A 21,834-nucleotide genomic window follows, 5' to 3' on the forward strand; every position below is an offset into this window, starting at 1 on the left:
GTCATCAAGCTTTGGTCCATCTTTCGTTCAGATTCTGCTTGGGAGTTTTGCTCACTGAGCTTCCTGTCCCCTCCACACCACTGGCAAACAGTGGATCCACATCTGAATGGTTCTGGCAGACAAGGTTTCTAACTCTGGGATTAAGGAGAAAACCAACCATATTATACTCAGATCTTTTTGCTACATGTTGTGGACACACATTTCACATCACAGCTATTTTTTGTTCTTTGTTGTTTGCTTGTATTTCATGTATTCATTCAGCTGGAAAATACAAACAGCATGGTTCAGCTTGGAGGTGAAGAACTGCCAGTTTGTATAAACACTTTGATAATAGAAACTTGGTGGTGATTGCAGCTCAATGTCTGCTGGAAAAAAACCAGAGGCCCTTCAGCAAATTTCCTAACATAGTACAATACTGGTGCTTTGTTCTTCAGCATATCTGCTCAGCCATCCAGGGGACAGCCAAGCACACAGAATTGAATTGTGTAGGGTTTGAGAGATGCTCAGTGCCAAATTTTGCTTCTAGTTAACAGGTATTTTCAGTTGCCTAAGCTGCTGATAAACATTTAGTTATTCTTCATGACTCTAAAGATCTTCCCTGTAATCACTGCCTTGCTGAGCTCTCCACACAGGACTAAATCAGGGTTTAGTGGCTGAGCAGGCAAAGGTACAGCTGAAGAGTAGCCCAAGTATTCTACACCAATAACCTGTGGTGCCAAAATGCAAATTCTTTGAAAGTTCTAATTAGTTTTAGGCCTTATTAAAGACTTGCATCAAATCAGTAGTAAAATAAAGCTTTAAAATAGAATTTACTTATACTTTTGCTAAATTCAATTAAACTAGTTTAATCTCACCCATCATCTGAAATCTGCATCGTAATTTACACATTAGGTTCCAACAGAATGGGAAAAGCTGCCTTAAGCTGCAAACAAAACTGCAAAGGAAATTCAGAATATTAATACTTTTTGTACACAACCCTTTTTTCAGGCTTTGCAGGTCAGCACACAAAACATCAGTGTAAATGAAAGAGAACAAACATACATCTTAAGTTCTTTAAACTATGTCTTTTTGCAAGTTTATTCTACTAAATCCCTATGGCTAGGATTTCACTAGGTGAACCAGCTTTTATAAGTGAAGTTTTTATCTCTCCCTAGCTAAAAGAGTAACCTTACTTGAAGCCTTTTCAATTTCCAAAGTTGCCTTCAGCTGTTAGTTTCCGAGAAACAGCTATTCCCAGCCTCCATGTCTCCCTCTCATATGCCACTGAATATCCACCCTATGCTTTCAAAAGTGTCTATGACTCTGGCTGTGTTAACTGGCAGATGTTTTTAGAGACTAGAAAGTGTTTAGTCCCTGTGGACTAAAAGTTACATGATGACTTCATCACATAAGCAAAAGCTAATAACGGGAAAGCAAGAAAGCGGACAAGTGTTATATTCCAAAAACATGATGTTTCCTGTGCTTCTGGCAAAGCTACTTCTGTGCCTGAAAAAAGGCAAATCACTTTAGTCTTGGTGCTCAAAACACACACACACACACACACACACCATCAAATGGCTGCTAGATAATTTATGTGCCTCTCCCTTAGCTGCCTTCCCCACAAATGCTCACTTTCCTTTGGATGGAAGTGAGAGGGTGGAGGCAGAGGAAAGGCAGTGTTTGTTCACCTTCAATATCTGTGCACCACAGCACTCTCTGGAAGGGGTTACTGCACCCAGGAGTTTACAGCAAAACAGCAGCAGAAATCTGAGCAGCTGCCTCAGGACCACGCACCTCAGCTCCTGCAGGGAAATACTCTTTCAAGTGCACAGCTTTACCCTCTCTGGTTAGAAAACTCTGGAGACTGATACAGGAGCAACTGCAAGTAGTTAGCATACATGGCATTTGCACACAGAGGCAACACTTGCTGTGGTTTCATATCAAGCCATCAGCAGTGGACATTTGTGGAAACCCAGGGCACTGGGAATATTTCTCTGTCTGCTCTGGGGTGCCCTGACTCCCAGGGGAGCACTGACTTTGACCCTCAGTCATGGAGAAAGTTTCCTAAACTCCAGAATAGACCAGAATCCACTAAGGTGTGAAATAGATTATAGAGAGCAGTGTAGGTGTATCACTTGGTGGGAAATTCAGGTTTTGGGATTTTTAGTATGCTGTGGATGGAAGCAAGATGGAGGGCACAGGGTGTCATCCTGAGTTTCTTCTTCATGCTTCTTCTTCCTCCTTCTTCATGGGTTTGGGCTGGCATTTTGTAATTGGGCAGAAAAGTCCACATTGTGGGCTCTTTGGGATCAGTTATTGGGTTAAAAGGGAAAATAATGTAGGTGTCAGTTCTTAATGGAATAGTTCAGCTTTAAAAGACCTTGGAACAAGAGATTGTTGGCCATTTTTGCGGTGCTTTTCCAGTGCACCGAGCCTGCTGTGGACAGCGTGCAAAACTCTAAATAAGATAACAATAAACAAGAACCTGAAGACTGAAAAAATCCAGTGCATCTCTCTTTCCTGACACAAGACCACTCCAGGAGGGTCTCCCCTGACAGGGGAAGCCCCTGGGAGCCAGAGTCCCAGAATTCGGGGAATTGGCAGCAGGTACCTGACAGACATCCTGCTCTCTCTCTCCACCTCCCTGGGCTGCCTGAGTGATCAAGAAACCAGAGGAGGTGGATTCACAGGAGAAAGGCCTCCCTCCAGTGACATGATAGGGAAGAAGAGCAAGTGAGTGGATAGGTGGCACACCATGGCAAGACACTGAGAACCCCTTCTCTGTCTAAGAGGGGAGAAAGGATGTGCCCTGGAGAGAAGCGCTGGCTTTTTGCACCGTGAATTCAGTGCATGTATATATAAATTTTCCTAGAACAGTTAGGGAGGGGGCTATTTCCTAGAGCTGATTAAAGAAGCATGCCTTGATTTTCAATTTCTAACGACTCGGGGGGCATTCCAATCGACTGCAGACAGGAAATGAATTCCATACATGCACTGCACAAGGCAGATGCTTTTGAATCTGACACTTACGTGAAATGAAAATATCTTCATTTCTGTCTCCCTCCCACCCCATGATCACTAGTTAGTTCTGAGCTATTTTTAGGGTAAATGGTTTTATTTTTTAAAGTTGTTATAGTCTTAGCATGTGCCTGAAGCCACCCAGATGCCACTGACAATAAAGTGTATGGGAGCAGGCAAAAGGCATCTTTAGATTAGTCCCAGCAGCCCAACACAGCAGCAAGGTAAGAGAGGAAAGATAAGAAGCTCAATTTTGTGTGTCCTCACCTCCTCTGGCAAGGAACAGAGATGGAACCCTTGTGGATAAGCCATATCCAGGGAGGGAGAACAGCTCTATACAAAGAGAGATCCCAAAGCAAAAGCAGCAAAGACACTGAAGGCTATGGCTCAGAACTCACTTCCAGCTACTTAACTCTGCTAAAGAAATAAATATATATATTTTCTCCTCATATAGCTCTCACAAGCAAACTGCAATAATTGTCATGGTAGTATTATGGGGTTTATAGCCCAATATAACAATGTAATTGCTGCTCCTTTTATCAATGGCAGCAGTGCATTTCAGAGAATTGGCACATGCATCTCTTTTCCCCCACTCAGTCCATATGTGTGCAAACACATGACTTCAGCTGCATACTCCCCTTGTATTTTATTGTAGGAATAGCACAAAGGATGAAAAAAAAAAATCAGAGAGGTGGTATTAATCTGGCCCTTACTCTGATGTTATGCAAATAATGAGTTTGTTTTATCTTGATGTTCAGACAGCCAAAGCTGTATTCCTAAGAACATGAAAAAATGATCCTCATAGGAGACAGAAGAAGAAAAAGGGATGGGTAGGTGAGAAAGGCAGCTTTGATTTACATTATTCAAAGGGCCATGAATGCCAGATCAAAGAAGAGCAGGGATCAAATTCACATCCACTGGAGGATTTCAGCAGCTTTTTCAGAGCTATTGATCTCTCAAGGGCAAACCATTTTAAACACTAGGTGATGCCTCTAACTAGCCAGAACCCTCACCTAATACTGGCTGAGCCTCATGTAGTTTGCTTTCAGCAGCTGAGGAAAACAGCAACAGCCAAGACAACACAATCTGGGTTGGATGTAGGACACACAGAACTGAGCACAGAAATGGAAGGTGAGCATTTTCTGCACCTGATGCTGCCTCGCTACATCTGCTGCAGAAAATGGCCATCGTGGTAGATGTTCACTAAAAACCAGATTCCCCACTGACAAGCCCTGTGCTTGGTCTGAGGACAGACTGCTGTCACCCTGATGAGAGTTGTGGGCAGGGTTTGTTTGCTCAGTGCTGATTCACTAAAATATAAATTCACCTCATATTTTGTGCGGGATGAAGGTGGAATAAGACATCTAAGGAGCTACTGCAGCTCAGCTGGCAAGCAGTGACTTGTTCATGGCTTTGGACTCACAGGTCTAATCTGAACCCTTAGAAGGCACAGGATTCATCCCTAAATCAAGTGCTGAACTGTCAAATGCATCACAGATTGGCATCTTCCCCTCACCCCTTCCCTTCCTTGGGACAGGTGTCTTTGGACTCTAGCAGACAAGCTCCCTGATGTTTTGCCTTGTCAGTGGACTTCAGGATCATGCCTTAAGCAAGAGCCACTGGAATTTGGTGCAGCAAAGCAATTTAACCTGATCCAGCCCCAGACCATGTCCTAAGAGCTGCCTTTGGATCCCCTTGGAGCAGGGTCATTGCTGCTGCCATCATCACACCCCTGGAACACTCCCTTCATTGCTGCTGCCATCATCACACCCCTGGAACACTCCCTTCATTGCTGCTGCCATCATCACACCCCTGGAACACTCCCTTCATGCTGCCTTCCACATTTCCTGTGCTGCACACAGCACATTATGGATTATTTGTCTCTTTCCAAGCTCTGCTCACATTTTGAGGCCTATCTGCTCCCACCAGCACTCAGCACATCTTGGTACCTTGAACATTTTCAGGAAGTGGATGACCCTTTTCCTCCTGCATGTTTGGATTGAGAGCTGGTGCTGATACCATTTCAACACACATCAAAATTCTCCAGGACTCTACCAGGCCAAACAGCTCATTTGAAACCTCTGCCATTATTCTTTTGATACACCTGAAGTCACAGGCAGTGTGGCTGCCCTGGGTCCCCTTTGAGGTATAAATTCACAAATGTTAGATACACACATATCAAGTCCCCCATTCTTTCCCAATAAAAGCCTGGACTTTAAAGCACAAGGTGAGGAATAGATACTCTACTGGCCAGCTGCAGTGAGCCTTTCATAAATAATGTGACTATCAACCCCCAAAATGGAAAACGATACTCCAGGAGCTCTGTCCTGGCTGACAAACATCTGTTTTCCTCTTGTAGAAAGGAATAACATGATAGAAAAAGTCAAATGCTGAATGCCTAAACAAACTGAATTAAGAAGAGATGGTAGGAATAATGATGGATGAATTGTAAACCACCGGCAAATGTTAAAGTTGCTGTACCCTTCTGCAGAACATTAAGCCTATAGTGCAAACCTCCAACAGACAGGGACTGTGCTCTATAAAAATCATGATGAATGCAGGCTTGTTTTTATATTATGGAGGTCCTAATCCTCCTCCTCCTCTGCCTTTGCTCTATTGTTACAACATCAAAGACCAACTGCTGGCCAAGATACAGTCAATATGAAAAGGGCGACCAGCAAATTTACTGCTTGACTTCATTCTCTTTAAATGGAATAGGCACCATGGCCCTTTTTCAAAGTCCAATCACAGACATATATCTTTTTTATTGGACATCATGTACAATAAAGTGAAGCTGTAACTTGGAAAAAAAATAGAACACCTTTAAAAAATCCCATGAGGTGAACATTCCTTTATAAAAATATCACTGTGGTTACATGTTTTGAAAAACTCTGGGCACTCCACAGGGCAAAAGGCATGGACTGGCTAGGTTATAGTTTAGCTAAGATGCATACCCAGGCCAGATATTGAGTTGGTTTCAAAAAAATACCTCAACCAACTAATAAAAAGTGATATATTTAAGATAGAATGCCAGCATCATTCAAATAAACTGTAATGGCAGCATTCATGCCATGAGACTCATTAACTGCTTTGTTATAGCCTGCTCTGTGCAGTGAGCCTTTACAGACTTCTTCTGACCAGAGAATCTTAAAATCAGGAGCACAAAATGCTGATATACAGACTGCATCTAAAAACAACTCCAGTCTGATTACTGAGGTAACTTCCAGAGGTAACTTTCAGATGAGAGTTGAATCAGCAGACATTAAAGACAGAGGCATTTTTATTGCTCTCATGTTGCTAAATAGAAGAGAAATAATTTCTGGCTATGAAGTTAAATAGTTCATAAACAATTTACATGATGTAGGAGGCAAGTAGAGTGGGGTGTTACAGAATCTATGCTAGACAGCTATGGTTCTCATTTTCTGTTGGAAACTATTAATCATTTTTGTTTCTTTGGGTAGCTTGTGCAAACAGACATTAGTAGATATCTGGTTATATTGAGACCACTCTCATACTTATTCTGAAATCCTGCACTGATGCATATGGCAGGTAAAACTAAGCAAATTTATGTTTTATCTTTATAAACTTCAGCAGCAGCTTCCAGTGGAGTAATGATGGTTTCTTCTGAGGCTGCTGGGTTACTTCTAAGGCAGTAAAGATACCAAAGCTGTGTCATTGATTTTTGAAGCACTAGCTTAAAAAAATAGCTGTCTTATCACTAGGTCCTCTTGCCTGTTATTTCTGTTACAATTTCTCTGCTGTCACCTCCTGCCATCACAGCCTGCAGCACATCTCTTTCAGTGCAAGGACTTCACCTCCTGCTCAGAATTCCTGGGCATTTCTCTATTTGTGGAAGTGTTTTGACTGAGTGCCCAACCTCAGTACCTGAGCACCCAACTCAATGAGAATGCAAAGGCAAGATGCCTGAAAGGAGCATTCAGGAAGTTAAACCTGTCCCATGGATGACATGGGCCCAATGACAGCTCCAGAAGAGGAAGAATCCACTTTTCTTAGAGTGGCAGAAACAGATGGGCACTATTGGCTTTTATAGGTACTTACAGAGAACTCCCTGGTTTTGTCATGAGAACTGATCTCAACAGCCATGCTGGCAAAGAGGAAATGTTAATCTTCCCAAGGAAGAAGAACTACTGTGGAACAAACAAACACCTGGATTTTTCAGTGCAGAGAAACATAACAGATGGAAATTAATTCATGCAACATGAAGAAAGCCACGCTGCAGGGCCCAGCTCATCCTTATGGATGGAGGTCCTGATGACATCTGCTGTGTGCTTATCAGTTCTGAGGGAAAACTGAGCTGTGAAAGATTCATATTCAAGAGGATCTTGGCTCTGCAGCTGACACAAATCATTGACTTGCCTTGCTTTGTGGAAGTCAGTGGAAGGAGGTCAATTTAAACACACTGAGAAGGCAGATCTAGCACAGAAGCATAAAAGCCAAGGGATGTTTGCACTCCTCCTGCCTTTCAATGTGCACTGACTCCACCAAGAGTGTGAGAGAAAGTTTTCATCCCTGATTTCCCCCCTCTCATCTTCAGGAGCACCTCCCTACATTAAAGGCTTAGAGATGAACAACTCCAGGCCTGCTTTTGTCCAGCCAGACTGCTAGAAGAGAGGAATAAAAAAGATATGACCCATGGCTATGAGTTCTCTAAGCACTTGAAAAACAAGGACAAAAGGATGAAGGAACTGCTTACCAGTAACGCCCACACCAGCTCCTCTACCCAAGCATTCTGGTGCCACAGAAGTGACCACTGTGGCAAGCCATCCCTTATTACAATAATAAGTTACATTTCACTTTGTTTTCTTTCTTTTTCTGGTATTTCAAATCAAAAGTTCATGGAAATACCAACACTGGAAATATTCTGCTCTTGCTGATGTACCAGTGAGCTCACTGTGCTGTTTCTTGGAAATGTTATTCATCTCTATGCTTTGGACTATGAATTTAGCATGGCATTTACTGTCTTTAAAACTTGTAAAATAGGCACAATGGTCTTAAAGTGCAGCAGTAACCACTGCATCTCTGAGTGCTTCCTTCTGCCTTTTACTGAAGCACTTTGTATTTTTCACTTTAAAGTTAACACTTCATTATTCATCTCTGACAGTGCCTCTATTCAGGCTGGAGACCCACTGCACTGCACATTGCTCACAAGCTACACCACAATACCGAAACCTCAACCTCCATAAGCTTGGGCTGACATTTGAAAAGTAAAATCAGGGGGAGAAAAAGACACCACTGAGAAATAATACCCTAGAAAAGTCACCTTTCTGATAACTGAACATTACTCAGTCAGTTCAAAGGGCTTTTATGCAGTGTAGTCTGAAAGCAGACAGCAAGGTAAGAGCAGTAACAAAAGGACCAAGTAAGCACTAACCAACACCATGAAGAGAACAAATGAGGCACAACTGGGTACTACCACATCTGTTTGTGAGAAACACTGGCAAAACACACAGAAGAACACAAAACAACCAGTGCTCACAGTTAAACCTGCCAAAGCTGCTAAGTCAGGATGTAAGCACTGAGCAAAATTACATGGTTTCAGTATTTTAGGTTTACACTTGTGTAAGGAAATATCTCAATTGTCTATCTATATATTCTAAATAGGAGTGTATTTCAAGATTTTAAAGTAATGCAGAAGAATGTAAGCATAAGAGAAGAATGCAAAATAATTTTCTAGTATTACTTGCACTCTGTGCACTTTTACATAATAAAGGAAAACAGAGGAGAAATTCTTAAGCATGAATGTTCACAAACCAGTGCATCTTAGAAAACATTAGAGATTTGCAAACTGATTTTTTCTTCCCACTGGAATACCTACCAATGACTGGGATTTCAGAAGTCATCTCTATCACATAGGGTTTCAGAAAGTTTTCAAACCTACACATTATGTTGGCAGGCCAAGCCTGCATTGTCTGCATCATTATCAATACTACTATCAATGAAGCCTTCTGGATTTCACTTTCTGTCAAGTTCTGAGATGCTGTGACATAACACAGCATCTGAGAGCTTAACACAAGTGTTTCCACCTTAGCAACAATTCTTTCATTGTTTTCTTTGATGGAGATTTCCACACTTTGGAACAATTCAGCATTGATTACTGACACAGAGATGTTGTAGATATGAGCAGAGACATAAGAACAATTCTGGATTCAAGCCACAGTTCCCAATTTACATCCAACACAACCTGTACTGGTTAAGCAGATGTCACCTCAGCAAAGGAATTCCACAGCAGAGCAAGGTGTCAAACAGCTCAGTATGCTGAACCTCTGAGCACTGGGAGCCTCTAAGTACCTGCAGGTCATAAAAGCGATGTTACAAACCACAGGGGAGTACACACTGAGCAGCACCACACAGCACAACGATGAAGAAACTGTTGAGGCCACCAGCAGAGCTGCAGCTCTAGGCCTCCTCCTTCTGTGGGCAGCTGGCACTGGGAAAGGACAGAACAGGGAAATGTGACTGAACCTAAGGGTTGGCAACCAAAGCAGGAGAAGCAAAGGAGAGAGTTTAATACCAAGCAAGTAAGAGCAAGGGGTCAGGAGCAGAGTTGTTGTTATAGCTGCTGTGACCAAAATTAGCAAAATATGCCTCATCCAATCATCTTGGTAAAATTTAACTCAGGAAGTTACATTCACACCTGCCTAACATTGCCCCTTGAAGCCATAACTGCAATATTCTTGGATAGCTGTTCTGAGTTATTGAGGTGCAGTAGCCCTTTTCCACCAAGGATACTTTGGTTTGCTGTGAAATTAATCAAAGTGATAGGTATGAACAGAAGTTTAATTAATGCTTTCTAGAGATTTCTGGAGTTTGTTCTTCCTGTGTAGAACAAACTTCTCCACACAATCAACAAAAGTTAAAAATAAAAGCTACTCCAGAACTTGTGCTGGTAGTCCAGGTTAGATGAGACAAAGTGGAAAGCACCAATGCAGCTCCACCATGTCACTGGACCTCTCCCTGTAGCAGCCACTGTGTTTGGTGTTTGGCTCCAGGACCATGGGAATGAACAAGAAGACACTGTGATGGCCCAGGATGAATTTAGAACACACACTCACACTCTGCTTTCTTCTTACAAATAGCCCAATACTATAAAGAGCTGGAAAACAATCCAAAATCTTGCTTTAAAGAGAAATAAATAACTCAAAGAGATTCTTCAGTATGAGGCACTAGGAAAAAACTGCTCTGACCTGTAGTTACAGAGACAAAATAGAGAGGCACCTTGTGATTTAATGCCAGGTATTTATCAGTGATGATCCAAGATAAGCTGTACAGTAACTGTTTGCTGTTGAGCTTAAGAGATGTTTGGCAAAATATGCCTCATCCAAACATCTTGGTAAAATTTAACTCAGGAAGTTACATTCACACCTGCCTAATATTGCTCCTTGCAGCCATAACTACAATATTCTTGGATAACTGTTCTGAATTATTGCAGGAGTCTAAGATACTAAAATCCTTGCCACATCCTATCCTGAAGGTGCAGTAGCACTTTTCCACCAAGGACACTTTAGTTTGCTCTGAAATTAATCAAAGTGATAGGTATGAAGTGAAGTTAAATTAAAGCTTTCTGGAGATTTCTGGGAGCCAGGTTTGAAAGGAGAAAGGATGCCAGAGAATGGTCCTCTGCTCAGTGCAGCAACCTCATTCCTTCACCCTTGCTTCCCATTTTATCCTTTGCTTCCTTGCATGCAGCAGCAGCACACGTAAAGCTGATCACCCTTCCCTGGATCCTGGAACAAGCCACAGCCCAAGAGCCAAACCACTAAAGAGCACACACAGTTCCCTCCCCTGGGAGAGCAGAGAATGAACTGCACATGGTCTAAGCCATTGCTGAATCTCAGTACATAGCTGGAGGAACACATGCCAAAGGGTGAGCCTTAGCTAAGAATCTACACAGCAAAGCTGAGAACAGGTTCCACTGTCACTGCCAAAAAGCACAAAACAGCACCCCCTGTGATGAGGAACCCCCTCACCATAAGAGATTCTGGGTTACAGAGAATCACCCTGCCCAGCTCACAAGCCACCTGCTCTGGAAGCTGTTCATGTAATGTATGAACGTCTCTTAAGGCAGGGAAGGATTTAGGGTTCATATTAAATACACAGTGTACATCCACTTACTGGCACCTTATACAGGCTAAAGGCAGTCTGGAAAACAAGAAGGCAGAATGTGAATGGACAGGTTTTCAAAGATGATGTAGACAATAATTTCCTAACAGAGCAAACCAAATGTAAAGCTCCAGAGCTCAAATTTACTTAAAAAAAAACAAGTCTAAAACGCTCTCAAAGTTAAACAGCTTGAGTCCTACTTAGCTGAAGAAGCCTGAAAGCTGAAAACTGGAGATAGTTTTACAAATTGCCTGAATGCAGTACAAGGGTCAGCAAGAACTCACAAGCCCTGAAGAGACTGAGATGCACCCCAGCAAAGGTAGCAGAGAGCAGACCATGGCTAAACCACTCACGGCACTGAACTGGGGATCTTGGGAGAAAATTACAAGCTCATCCCTGTAAAGGGCTGCTCACACAGCTTAGAGAGTGACTCCTGTGCAACCATTTATAAGCAGCAGGATTGTGGAAACCCAGGGCACTGGGAATATTTCTCTGTCTGCTCTGGGGTGCCCTGACCCCCAGGGGAGCACTGACTTTGACCCTCATTCATGGAGAAAGTTTCCCAGATTTCAAGATAGACTGGAATCCACAAAAGTGTGAAATAGATTATAGAGAGTAGTGTAGGTGTGTCCCTTGGGTGAGAAATTTAGGTTTTGGGATTTTTAGTATATTGTGGATGGAAGCAAGATGGAGGGCACAGGGTGTTGTTCTGGGTTTCTTCTTCATGCTTCTTCTTCCTCCTTCTTCATGGGTTTGGGCTGGCATTTTGTAATTGGGCAGAAAAATCCACATTGCAGCTCTTTGGGATCAGTTATTGGGTTAAAAGGGAAAATAATCGAGGTGTCCTTTCTTAATTGGATAGTTTAGTCTTAAAAGACCTTGTAACAAGAGATTGTTGGCCATTTTGTGCCTTCTAATGAAAAGCTGCTGAACCTACAGTAATGAGACTGTTTTACTGATAAGAAATAATAAACACTGGAGTCCAAACATGAAATACCATCTCAAGTGCCTTCAATGCAGACCCAGAAAAACCCACAACTGGTACCCCCACACAGATTGTTTTTTTTCTGGTAGGGCTCAGAGAGCATTTCCTACAGGGTGTAATTGCTTTGCATGCTTATTGAAGAGGGAGGCAAGGGCAGGAGCAGGGGGATTAAAAGGAAAATAAAAATCTGTTTACAGCATTGTGCTGCTTTTCAAATGATGTTTCCTTACACGGCTCCAGTTTTAGGCACAACTACTGAGTTTCAGGCTAATGTAATACTGCTGCAAGAATTGCAGTGGAGAATCTGACTTCATGTGCTATGGCATATATTGTTGGTGGCTCTGCTACTGCATTTTACAAGGTCATTTTTCTTGGTGTGGGAACACTGTTATTCTTGGTGTGCAAGGCTTGCTATGGAAAAATTAGAAGTGAAGGGGATAAACTTAACGATGAAATATTTTCTCTCAGAATGAAAACACAGATTTTAGAGCATCGTAAAGTATTAAAAATGTCTTCCAAAATTTATGTTCAAGCCTTCCCTTGGTTTTAGAACTATGTAAAAAGATAAAAACATACCCAAGCTGCTTTTTTCCATCTCTTAATATAGCTTCATTTGCTCTTCTTCAGGAAAGAAAGTCTGTAGTTCTTTATTTCATAAATATGCTCCAGAACTGCTTATGGATGATAATTAAATTAGACCTAGTAGAATTCTCAGCAGAAAAAATCTCCCCCTTCCTCAGTTATCCATTTTTTTTTCCCATTTGGAAGAGATAGAAGGAAGGGAATAAAATCTGACTGAGAAACACAAGGCTGATTCCCTCTCATAACTCAAGATTGTGAGCTGTTTTACAACTCCAGCATGGGTTTCCCATTTTGTGCTCATTTGCCCTGCCACAGCCCCGTTCTAACAGCAGCAAGAGCAAGGAAAAAATAACTTAATTTTAGGATTGAAGGGTTTTTTTTTTCTATATTTCTTTCATCTCTCAGTCCAATTAATTGCAGGGGTTAACCCAACTGAAAGACCAAAGGAAATCAAAACCTATCCTACAAAATCCTTCCTTCATTTGAAGGACCAAGGACAGGAGAAAGAGAAGCTCTTCCTTCTCTCACTGAATCCGACTTCAAATGCTTACAAGTGTTTTAGACTATTTAAATCTCCAACAGTATTTTAAGATTACGAAGGATTCTTCCTGAATTCATTTTATGTAAAAAGGACCCAATTCTACCTCATTTGTGCAAACAGACTGCCTAAGCCCTAATACACCATATCCTCTCTTTGACAATTGCCAGGGACATTTGATACAAATTTGCCATGTCAAAAGACACCTACAAACATCTTTGTTGCAAAGATTACTCTTTCCTGGATTTGCCACACTTCTTCAAGACAAATTTCATCAAATGCAACACCGATCTACTCACTTCTCACAATCACTCCTCTCCACAGATGTACCAGGACAGAAAAACCCTGAGAGAAGTCTAAGTGCTCATATCAACAAGTCTGAATTTGTGCAGTATTTTCCACACTGATTCTCTCCCTGTGAGTGCAGTGCACCGGGATTTTGCATTTACTTCAGCACGTGCCATGATACAGCCCAAAACCTGCCAAAATCAGAAGACCCCAGTGCAAAATTCTCATTGAGCATCTGCCTGCTTAAGTGCAACTTTCTAAAGCCAGCAATAGAATCCCTGGAAGTTATAAAACCAGAAAATAGATAGACTTCCATCTGTTTAACCAATTGCCCTAATCAATATCCTTTCCCCCGGTAATGTTTTGTACAGACACCGTCTCTCAAGTACATAACTGCAGAATCAATGGAGTTGGGAAGTATGTAAGAATTTCAACTCTACAAATGGCAAAACATTATGAAAATATGAACTGCTAAAGCTATCACGGTGCTTAAAGGCGCAGAGTTTATTAAGGTAATCTGTAAAACATCACCGAACAGAAAAAATTCTTGAAGCCAACAATCTACGGGTTTTCATGAGACAGCCAACTGCAATGATAATAATCCAAGATAATTATCTGAAGATGATTTTCCTCCTGTTTCACCCTAACCTTACAAGAGTGCTCTAAAAGGAGCTCCTCAGGGAAATGGCATCACCCAGAGTTCCCACTTGCCCAGATGTTTCTCTCATTATGTTACAAGCCTGTCAAGAAAAGGCAAATTCAGGGTTATTCTAATGATAGCAAACACCTCATAAAAAAACCTCTCCAAATTTACTTTTCCAAGGAACATCGTTTAAAAAGGCATTCCCAGTGCCCATGAGAAAAGAAAGCATCATTTATAAAACATTATTACCCGAAATCTTGCAGATATTAAAAAAAACACATCCTGGAATGTCAAGCCGGTTATAAAACTGCAGCGAGAGCATGGTGGGGCCTGACCCACAGTGCAGGGCTCAGCACTCCCCAGCAGGACTCCCACCAAGTCCAGCAGGAGGTTTTCTGAGTTAGGGGGGACCTGGCTCCAGGCTGTGCCTGGGATGTTGAGCCTGCAGCTCTGGGTTCCCTCCCGTGGCCAGTGCGTTCATTTTGTGGACCACCAGCTGGGGATCCCCTGCATGGAGTGACCAGTGCAGCCTGCACTCTCCTGACTTCTCCCTGGCTTTTATCCTCTGCTGGTGCTAGGATTCTTACCCAGATGATGGATGGTTTACAGAAATTTATGGCGATAATAATTCTGACATTTTTTTGTCAGTTTATCCCATGACTTGGTAGTTGATTCTATTTTACCGCTTGGATGGAGGAGAAGAGAGCTGGCCAGGGCACATGCAACTGACCAGAGATTTACAAGCTTTGTCTGCGGATGTTGGTGATGCTGCAGCTTTGATCACTGTCTCCAACCATTATAAATGAATGGCAACATGTGATACTGAATAAAAAGAACGACCTGCAAGAATACCGAAACAGAACAAAAAAATAGTCCTTCACCTCTGTCGGACATAATACACAGTGGAGTTTCATGGGAGAAGTCTTTCAAAAGCCTGGAATGGGCTAGCTGGGTCACAAGCGCTGTGCTTCCCATCACAAGCACTTATAACCCTAAGTTTCTTGCCTATTTCAGGACTGAATGTCAGCCTGTCTCTTGGTGCTTTCCAAGGAAAGCCATTCACTTAGCTCCAACACTTCCCGAGACCATACACCCAGCAGTTCCCCTCTCACTCTGGGGAATCCTGTGCCCCACGAAGGGAGGATGCCCTGGGTGGGACACGCCGTGCCCGACACGGCTGTTCCCATCCTTTGCCTGCCCCACCGGCTCCCCAGGTGCGCTGCCCGCCGTCCGCTGCGGGAACACGCGTGGGAGCCGCCCCGACGCCTCTGCCTTTGCCACCGCTGCCCCGACAGCCTAAAGCCAAGGAGGGTGGGGGACACCCCGTAAAAAAAGCCCCGGGGAAAGCCCTCGGGCGGAGGAGCCCTCGGGGCCCGGCCGGGCGGGGCGGCGGGAGGAGGAGGAGGAGGAGGAGGAGGAGGCGGCGGACGGGGCAGGTGCACGGCGCCGGCTCCCTCAGCTCGGCCAGCCCCGCGCTGCCCCCGGGGGACGCGGGAGGGTGCGCGGGAGGCGGGCGGCACTCACCTGCCGCTGGCTGTGGTTGCCGGCAGCCGAGGGGGCGTGCGGCTCTCCTCCGCCGCCGCCGCGCAGCACGGTGATGTGCAAGGTGAGCAGGAGCAGCCCCAGCAGCAGCAGCAGCTCGGCCGCCAGCCGCACCATCCTCTTGAGCCGGGCGGCTTTAGGGCCCCGCGGCGGCGGCGGCGGGCGCGGAGGAGGCGGAGGAGGAGGAGGAGCCGCGGCGGCCGCCGCCGCCGCCGGGGCCGCCACCGGAGCGGCCCCGGCCCCGGCCCCGGGAGCCGCAGGACGGGCGGCGGGGACCGCGCCGCTCTCGGCGTCGGCGGGGCGGGCGGCGGGCGCGGGGCAGCGGCGGCAGCAGCAGCAGCAGCAGCAGCAGCAGCAGCAGCGGGGGCCGCCGCACCACGGCGGAGCCACGTCGGGGCGGGATGCGGCCAGAGTCCCGGCGCTGCCCGGCGGCGGGCGGCAGGTACCCGGGGCCGGCGGCGTCTCTGCGGGCAGCCCTGCAAGCCAGAGGCACCGCGGGCCGTCGGAAGGAGGGAGCGGGCGGCCGAACCCCCGCCGCCTCGGGGAGCCGCGGCCGGCGGAGAGCAGCGGCTTTCGGCGGCCGGCGGGGACACGCTGCGAGCACGGGGGGAGCCGGGAGTGCGTGTGCGACGGAGAGGGAGGAGGGAGGAGAGCGAGGCGGGGGGGGCCGGGGACGAGTCTCACATGGCGGGGAAGCCGGGACGCTCCGAGGGGAGGAGAGAGCTCGGGGCTATCGCCTCCCTCCGTGCGCGGGGATGGGGGTGGCCCCCGAACCAGCTTCCCCCGCCGCCGCCGCCGCCGCCGCCGCCGCTGTGTCCTCGCCCGCCCCGCCGCTCCCCCCTCCCCTCCCGACGGCCGTCGAGGCGTCGCCCTGCCCGGCCCGGCCCTGCCCGCGCTGCCCCGGCCCCTCGCCGTGCGGGGAGAACGGAGCGGGGCACGCCGCGACCCCCGCCGGCTCCCAGCTCCCCTCGAGCTGCGAGCTCCCCGGGGAAAAAGAGGGGCAGATTGCAGCTTCCCTCTCCCGTCCCCCTTCCTCTTCCTCCCCTGGCTCAGCCGTGGGAAATGGGATGGGGGGCAGATCTGGGTCGAGGGGATGCGAAAAGCTTCAGCTGCCCCCTGCCCTCCCGGGGAGCTGGATACCTGGCTCCATCTCTCCTCTCTCTTCCCTCCAGTGCCCTGGGGCTGGCAGGGGTAGCGCCGCACTCTCTCCTGCCACCGTGCGTGCGTGTTTGCGAGCGGCTGCCGCTCCTCCTGCCTGCTGCTGCTGCTGCTGCTGCTGCTGCTGCTTCCAGCCCCACTTTCTCGCCCCCTCGCTCTGTGTCGGGAGAGGTACGTGTCGGATGCTTTTATACTGCCCTGCCTCCTTCCCCTGCTCCCCCCCTTTTCCTTCGCCCTCTCTGCAGCTCCTGCTCCAGCCTGGCGTGTCCCCCCCCAGGCTGCTCCCTTCCTCCCCGTGCCGAGCTGCTCCTCTCCGTGCCCTGCTTTGCCAGGACATCCCACTCCGCACACACGGCCGCACCTTGCGTCCCCACTGCCATCCCTGATCGGCTGGGATGGATCTGCCCTGGAGGGACACGTCCCTTTCAGCCGGTCTGTGCATCCCTAGTGGGATTCCACCAGGGTTTGAGACTCCTTACTCTTCCTCTTGGTTGCTGACCTGTGTCAGTACTGTGGAAAAAAATTTCACTCTCAGATAGGAGGCCCTCAAATTTAAAAGTAACGTGGACTTGAGAGTATGTGAAAATGAGGGTTGCATTATCACTTGCTATAAGTCAGCGTCCAGTCTGAGGGATCTGGGCTGCTTTGTGGGTGCTCAAGGTGCAGCTCAGTGTAACAAGAGCAAACACAGCTCAAATCAACTTGAAGCATAAATAAAGCCACCTAACAAAAAATGGGAGTTTTGGAATCTTTGTTGTTGTTCTTGCGCGATTGGGAATGTTGTGTGTAAAAATGAGGATACGAACAATCTGTGAGTATGTGACAGCTGAGAGGCTGAATTGGTCTAAAATATCTAAATTGGGGAAGAAGTATCCCCCAGTCTGAAACATTTTCATCTGGAGACCAGTGTCCTCAGCAGGGTTTCCTGCAAGGTAAAGGTGAGATGTTCTTCCAGTGTGCGGTGCCAGCTGGGACAAAGGCACATCATGGGAGCCTTAGCTCGCACTGTGCCCTGGAAAAGTGGCACTTTTGGGGCATGAGGAGAATCAGAGCTCCCCAGAGGTTCCTTGCAGGTCTTGGGGCATCTGTAGGCTGTGGTCATGTGTGAGTCAGAATGATGTCCAGTGATAACCACTGTCAATGATTGCGCAGGAATCGGGCAAGAATATAGTTAATATGATTGCACTGGGCTATCATTAAAGATGTGACCAAAAGCCACAAACCCCAAACGTTCAGATTTAAGGATTTTTAAATCCACAAACATACTCCACGTTAGCACTGCAGAAGGCAATCAGCAATCATCAGCACAGATGATTGTGCAGGGCAGGGACTCCCATGAGTCTGCCCTGAGTGTGCCAGAGGTACAACTCCCACCCTGTGACAGCACTTGTTGAAAATTACCCAGTATGGCACCGATGCTCTTGGATCATCCAGAGCTATTCAATACTGCATAAAGCCATAACAGCCTGTGGGACTGTCACATGGCTTTTAAAAAATGTGGTGCCTTTTTTTTTTTTAACCCAAACATTCCTTGGGCTAATCAAGAAGATAAAAACACTGATTGTACTTTGGTTGTCATCGCTCGGCCTTGGCTCTCCTCCTGCCACCTTTGCTGCCATCCTGGTGGCAGTGAGCAGAAGCAGGGCAGCTACAGGAGGCAGGCTCGGCAGCCAAGAGGCACAAGTGTCCTCCAGGTTTCCCAAAGTCTGACCATACCTAGTGGCTGTTGAAGAATAGTGGAAACTTGGCACATGAGTTCTGCATTTCAGAGCTTCATAGCTCCAGTCGACAACCCTCAGAGCAAGGCTGAAGGCTCGTAATGCGAAACAGTCTGAGTGACAGCCTGGTTTAAAACACACATGGATCTACCCCAGCCAAGCTCTGGGTAATGCAAGCTCTCCCTTGCCTTATGAAACTGAACCCAAAGACATCTTTAATCCAGATGAGATGGGCCCGTACTGGTGAGCATCTCCTCGTGGCACATCAACGCACTGAGCTGTTGTGCAAAGCGAGGCAGGGACAGAGCAGGGCTGCTCGCAGCTGCGAGCGGGTGGCAGTGAGGAACCAAAGCCTCTTCCCACTGGAAAAAGTTGGTGTAAAAGTGGCACTTGGGAATGGCATTGCTGCCTGTGAGGCTGTCTGGGGCAGCGAGGCAGGAGTGGGCACACACATGCTCTGGAGATCCCCCTTTAAATTCACAAACACTCTTCAGTCAGCAGATGACTTCATCAATGAGTCCAGATGGCTAAATCGAGACCTGCGGGGGAGATGGATTTAAAAGCAGAGGAGAAAGTTCTCTTTTCCCAGCTGGGTGGACACTTGCTCAAGGAGCCCCCATTTAGTCCCTGGAAGATGAAGTTCACCAGGAGGAGGAGACCATAGCTAGCCTGAGGGGATGCTGCTCCTGGGATGTGGCTGTGGGCATGCCACAGGGAGCTGGATCAGCAAGTGGGTCTGGCAGTGGTGCTGGGATAAGAGAGGTGTGTTCCTTTGATGGTTCCCTGTAAAGGTTCACAGCTCACACCTCACCCCTCCATCTCCAGCTTTTACCTTCCATTTCTCTTCCCTCCAGTGATAAAGGCAGGCTCAGCTCCTGTGTGCTCCCAGCTTCTTGCCAGTGCCAGGGAAAATAGCAAGAGCCACTGGGAAAAGAGCCCAGGCTCTTTGATGAGCACCACAGCGCCCAGTCGGGTGGTGTAGCCCAGCTCAGGTGTGGCAGTCAGGAAGCTGTGGGAGGTCCTTGACACCCTGCCTCTCACACACCTCACATGTTCCTCCTTGTGCAGCTTCAAGAGTGAGTAGTGGCTGTCCACGTTGCAGCCTCCACCACAGGGTGAGGACTCTCTCCTGGGAGGTGTTTCAGGAGCCTGTTGGCTGCAGCTGTGACCCTTACACCAGCCTGCCAACAAAAATGTCACTGTACCACCTTGAGTGCTCCAAGCCAGCACACTTTGTCCAGGGCTGAATTTGTCGTGTCCTTGCTGACATGTCCTGATGGGGATGCTCCTGTCTCCTGCTGTAGCCATCACAGGTTATCACCCCATGTACTGTCCACCACACTGCCTGGGGCCAGCCCCTCTGCATCACTGTGCAGGCACCTACACTCAGTGTTGAGTCCTGGAAACCAAAATATTGCCTGAGACACAGCACATTGCAGAGGCTGGGTGCTCCTAGGGACTGAAATGAACATTTTGCTTTGTTTCATTCAATGTACCTGGTCAAGTGTGAAAAATCCTCACTTTGGATGAGTGCCACCAGGTGACAACCTTCAAGGCCAACATGAAAATCACTGGATAAGAAGGGGAGAGAAAAAAAATCAGTATGATATAATATAAACCAACATAACTTTCTTTATATGCTTTATCTCAGAAGTGAGAAGGACCGCTGGGTTTTATGTCACAGTATCAAGACTTCCTATACTGAAGCAGTCCCAGCAGCTAAAAATTATTGGTATTTACCTGATTGTCCACTTGACCTCTTCACTGTCCACCTTGGCATTGCTCCAGGACTGTGAAGGCATCCTGTCTGTGAGATCTGACAGTTTTCAGAGAAGCATTGCTGCTCCTCAGCCTGCACCCACTCCCAGGATGCCGTCGTTTCATCTTTAAGCCTGGGGGTTGCTTTAAATTTATCAGGGATGAAAACCTGGCTCCACTGAAGTTGTTGGCAAAGCTCCCATTGACTTCAGAGGAGCCAGGATTTCACCCTAAGATGCTTTGTAGATTATTGGTGAATGGAAAGCATACGTCTGGCTTCTCCAGGGTTATTATTGTTGGTGGTGACCTCTGCTCTGGCAAGCATTGAGCAAGGCTGGGTTGAGACAGATGCTTAAAGCTTTCCCTACCTCTTCCCCTGCTTCCTCACAGGGGCTTTGCTTTATGGCTCATCATCTTGGATCCTGCTTATCAAGGAATACCTTCCCGTAGCCTGCCAGTGGAATTTAATGCCTGTTTGCCCACATTCCCCTTCCCCCAAGGCCAGCAGATCAGCAGATAGGAGACAGAATGGCTGATTAGCTTTCTAGCCCCAACCTCTTAGCTATAAGCTGCAAATGCACACACAAGTGTCTTCTCTCAAAAAAAAAAAAAAAAAAAAAAAGAAAAAAAAGAGGAAAGTAAAAAGAATAACATTCCCTTGCAGGCAACCTAAGTCTTTCTGTGACTCATGGTTCCTTTATCTCAATAAATTACTACTTGAATAGTAACCACCCTCTTTTTAAAAGAGCTGATTAGCTTAGAGTTCTCAATTTTCCTGCTTCTCCTAGACTGGTGCTTTTCTTCCCACCTACATATTTTGCCACCAGCTGGGGTCAAGATTTCTGAGTTCTGCAGTGCCTGTGTGACAGGCTGGAAATTCAGCAGCCACTTTATTAAAACTTGAAGCCAAACCGGAAATGTATAACAAGTCTGGATTATGGAATATGGAAATGGAGAAAACAGAAACAACAGTCCAGTCCACTTTCCCAACAGCTAGGCTGGGTTTTTTTAATACCAAATTCTCTTTATTTTACACTCTGCCTCATTTTCACTTTTCAATATGCTGCACATTTTTGTGCTGATGGTGTGCAACTGCACTGGAGCATTTGCCAAGCTGTGGCAGTATGGGGCTGTGGGAACCAGCATGCCAGGCTGGGCTTTCCAGAAGTGCCCAAAAGACTTTCAATTCTGCTGACTTTCATGAGAGCATGCCACAAGGCAAATTTGCCTCTTTGGGGAAATACAGTGAAACCAGCAAATGCCTTTCGTCTGAAGAGAGTTTTAGCACCGCAGAAGTGCCTGGGTTGGTGCAGTGGAGCTGAGTGTTTCAAACAGAGTAAAGGCTCCCACTCTGGATTGATTTACCCTCATTCCTGGTGACCCATGTGACAGAGATGGCCCCCTGGCCCAGAGTAGGGAGGCAGGCCCCTGTTTTGGCAGCAGTGAGCCATTAGATTGGCTCACCCACTAACTTGACTCAGCCAAATTTATCACTAAATTCAAA

At 46.5% G+C, this 21,834-nt stretch overlaps 2 protein-coding genes across 2 annotated transcripts in view; one reads left to right on the top strand and one right to left on the bottom strand.

Annotated features, from left to right (window-relative positions):
* ISM1 (isthmin 1) overlaps positions 1 to 15,828 on the bottom strand; it is a 40,906-nt gene extending 25,078 nt beyond the window's left edge. Inside the window, exon 1 of the mRNA XM_036380405.2 lies at positions 15,679 to 15,828. Coding sequence (XP_036236298.1) covers positions 15,679 to 15,813 — 135 coding nt within the window. The 5' untranslated portion in view covers positions 15,814 to 15,828. The remainder of the gene's footprint in view (positions 1 to 15,678) is intronic.
* A 749-nt stretch (positions 15,829 to 16,577) lies between these two features.
* On the top strand, positions 16,578 to 17,593 carry LOC118685339 (uncharacterized). Its single transcript, XM_036380827.2, has 2 exons — positions 16,578 to 17,025; positions 17,132 to 17,593. The coding sequence occupies exons 1-2, from the start codon at positions 16,759 to 16,761 to the stop codon at positions 17,300 to 17,302; spliced, it is 438 nt and encodes a 145-aa protein (XP_036236720.1). The 5' UTR covers positions 16,578 to 16,758; the 3' UTR covers positions 17,303 to 17,593.
* Positions 17,594 to 21,834: the final 4,241 nt, after the last annotated feature.

The sequence above is a fragment of the Molothrus ater genome, chromosome 3 (assembly GCF_012460135.2).
Source record: "Molothrus ater isolate BHLD 08-10-18 breed brown headed cowbird chromosome 3, BPBGC_Mater_1.1, whole genome shotgun sequence".
Taxonomy (NCBI): domain Eukaryota; kingdom Metazoa; phylum Chordata; class Aves; order Passeriformes; family Icteridae; genus Molothrus; species Molothrus ater.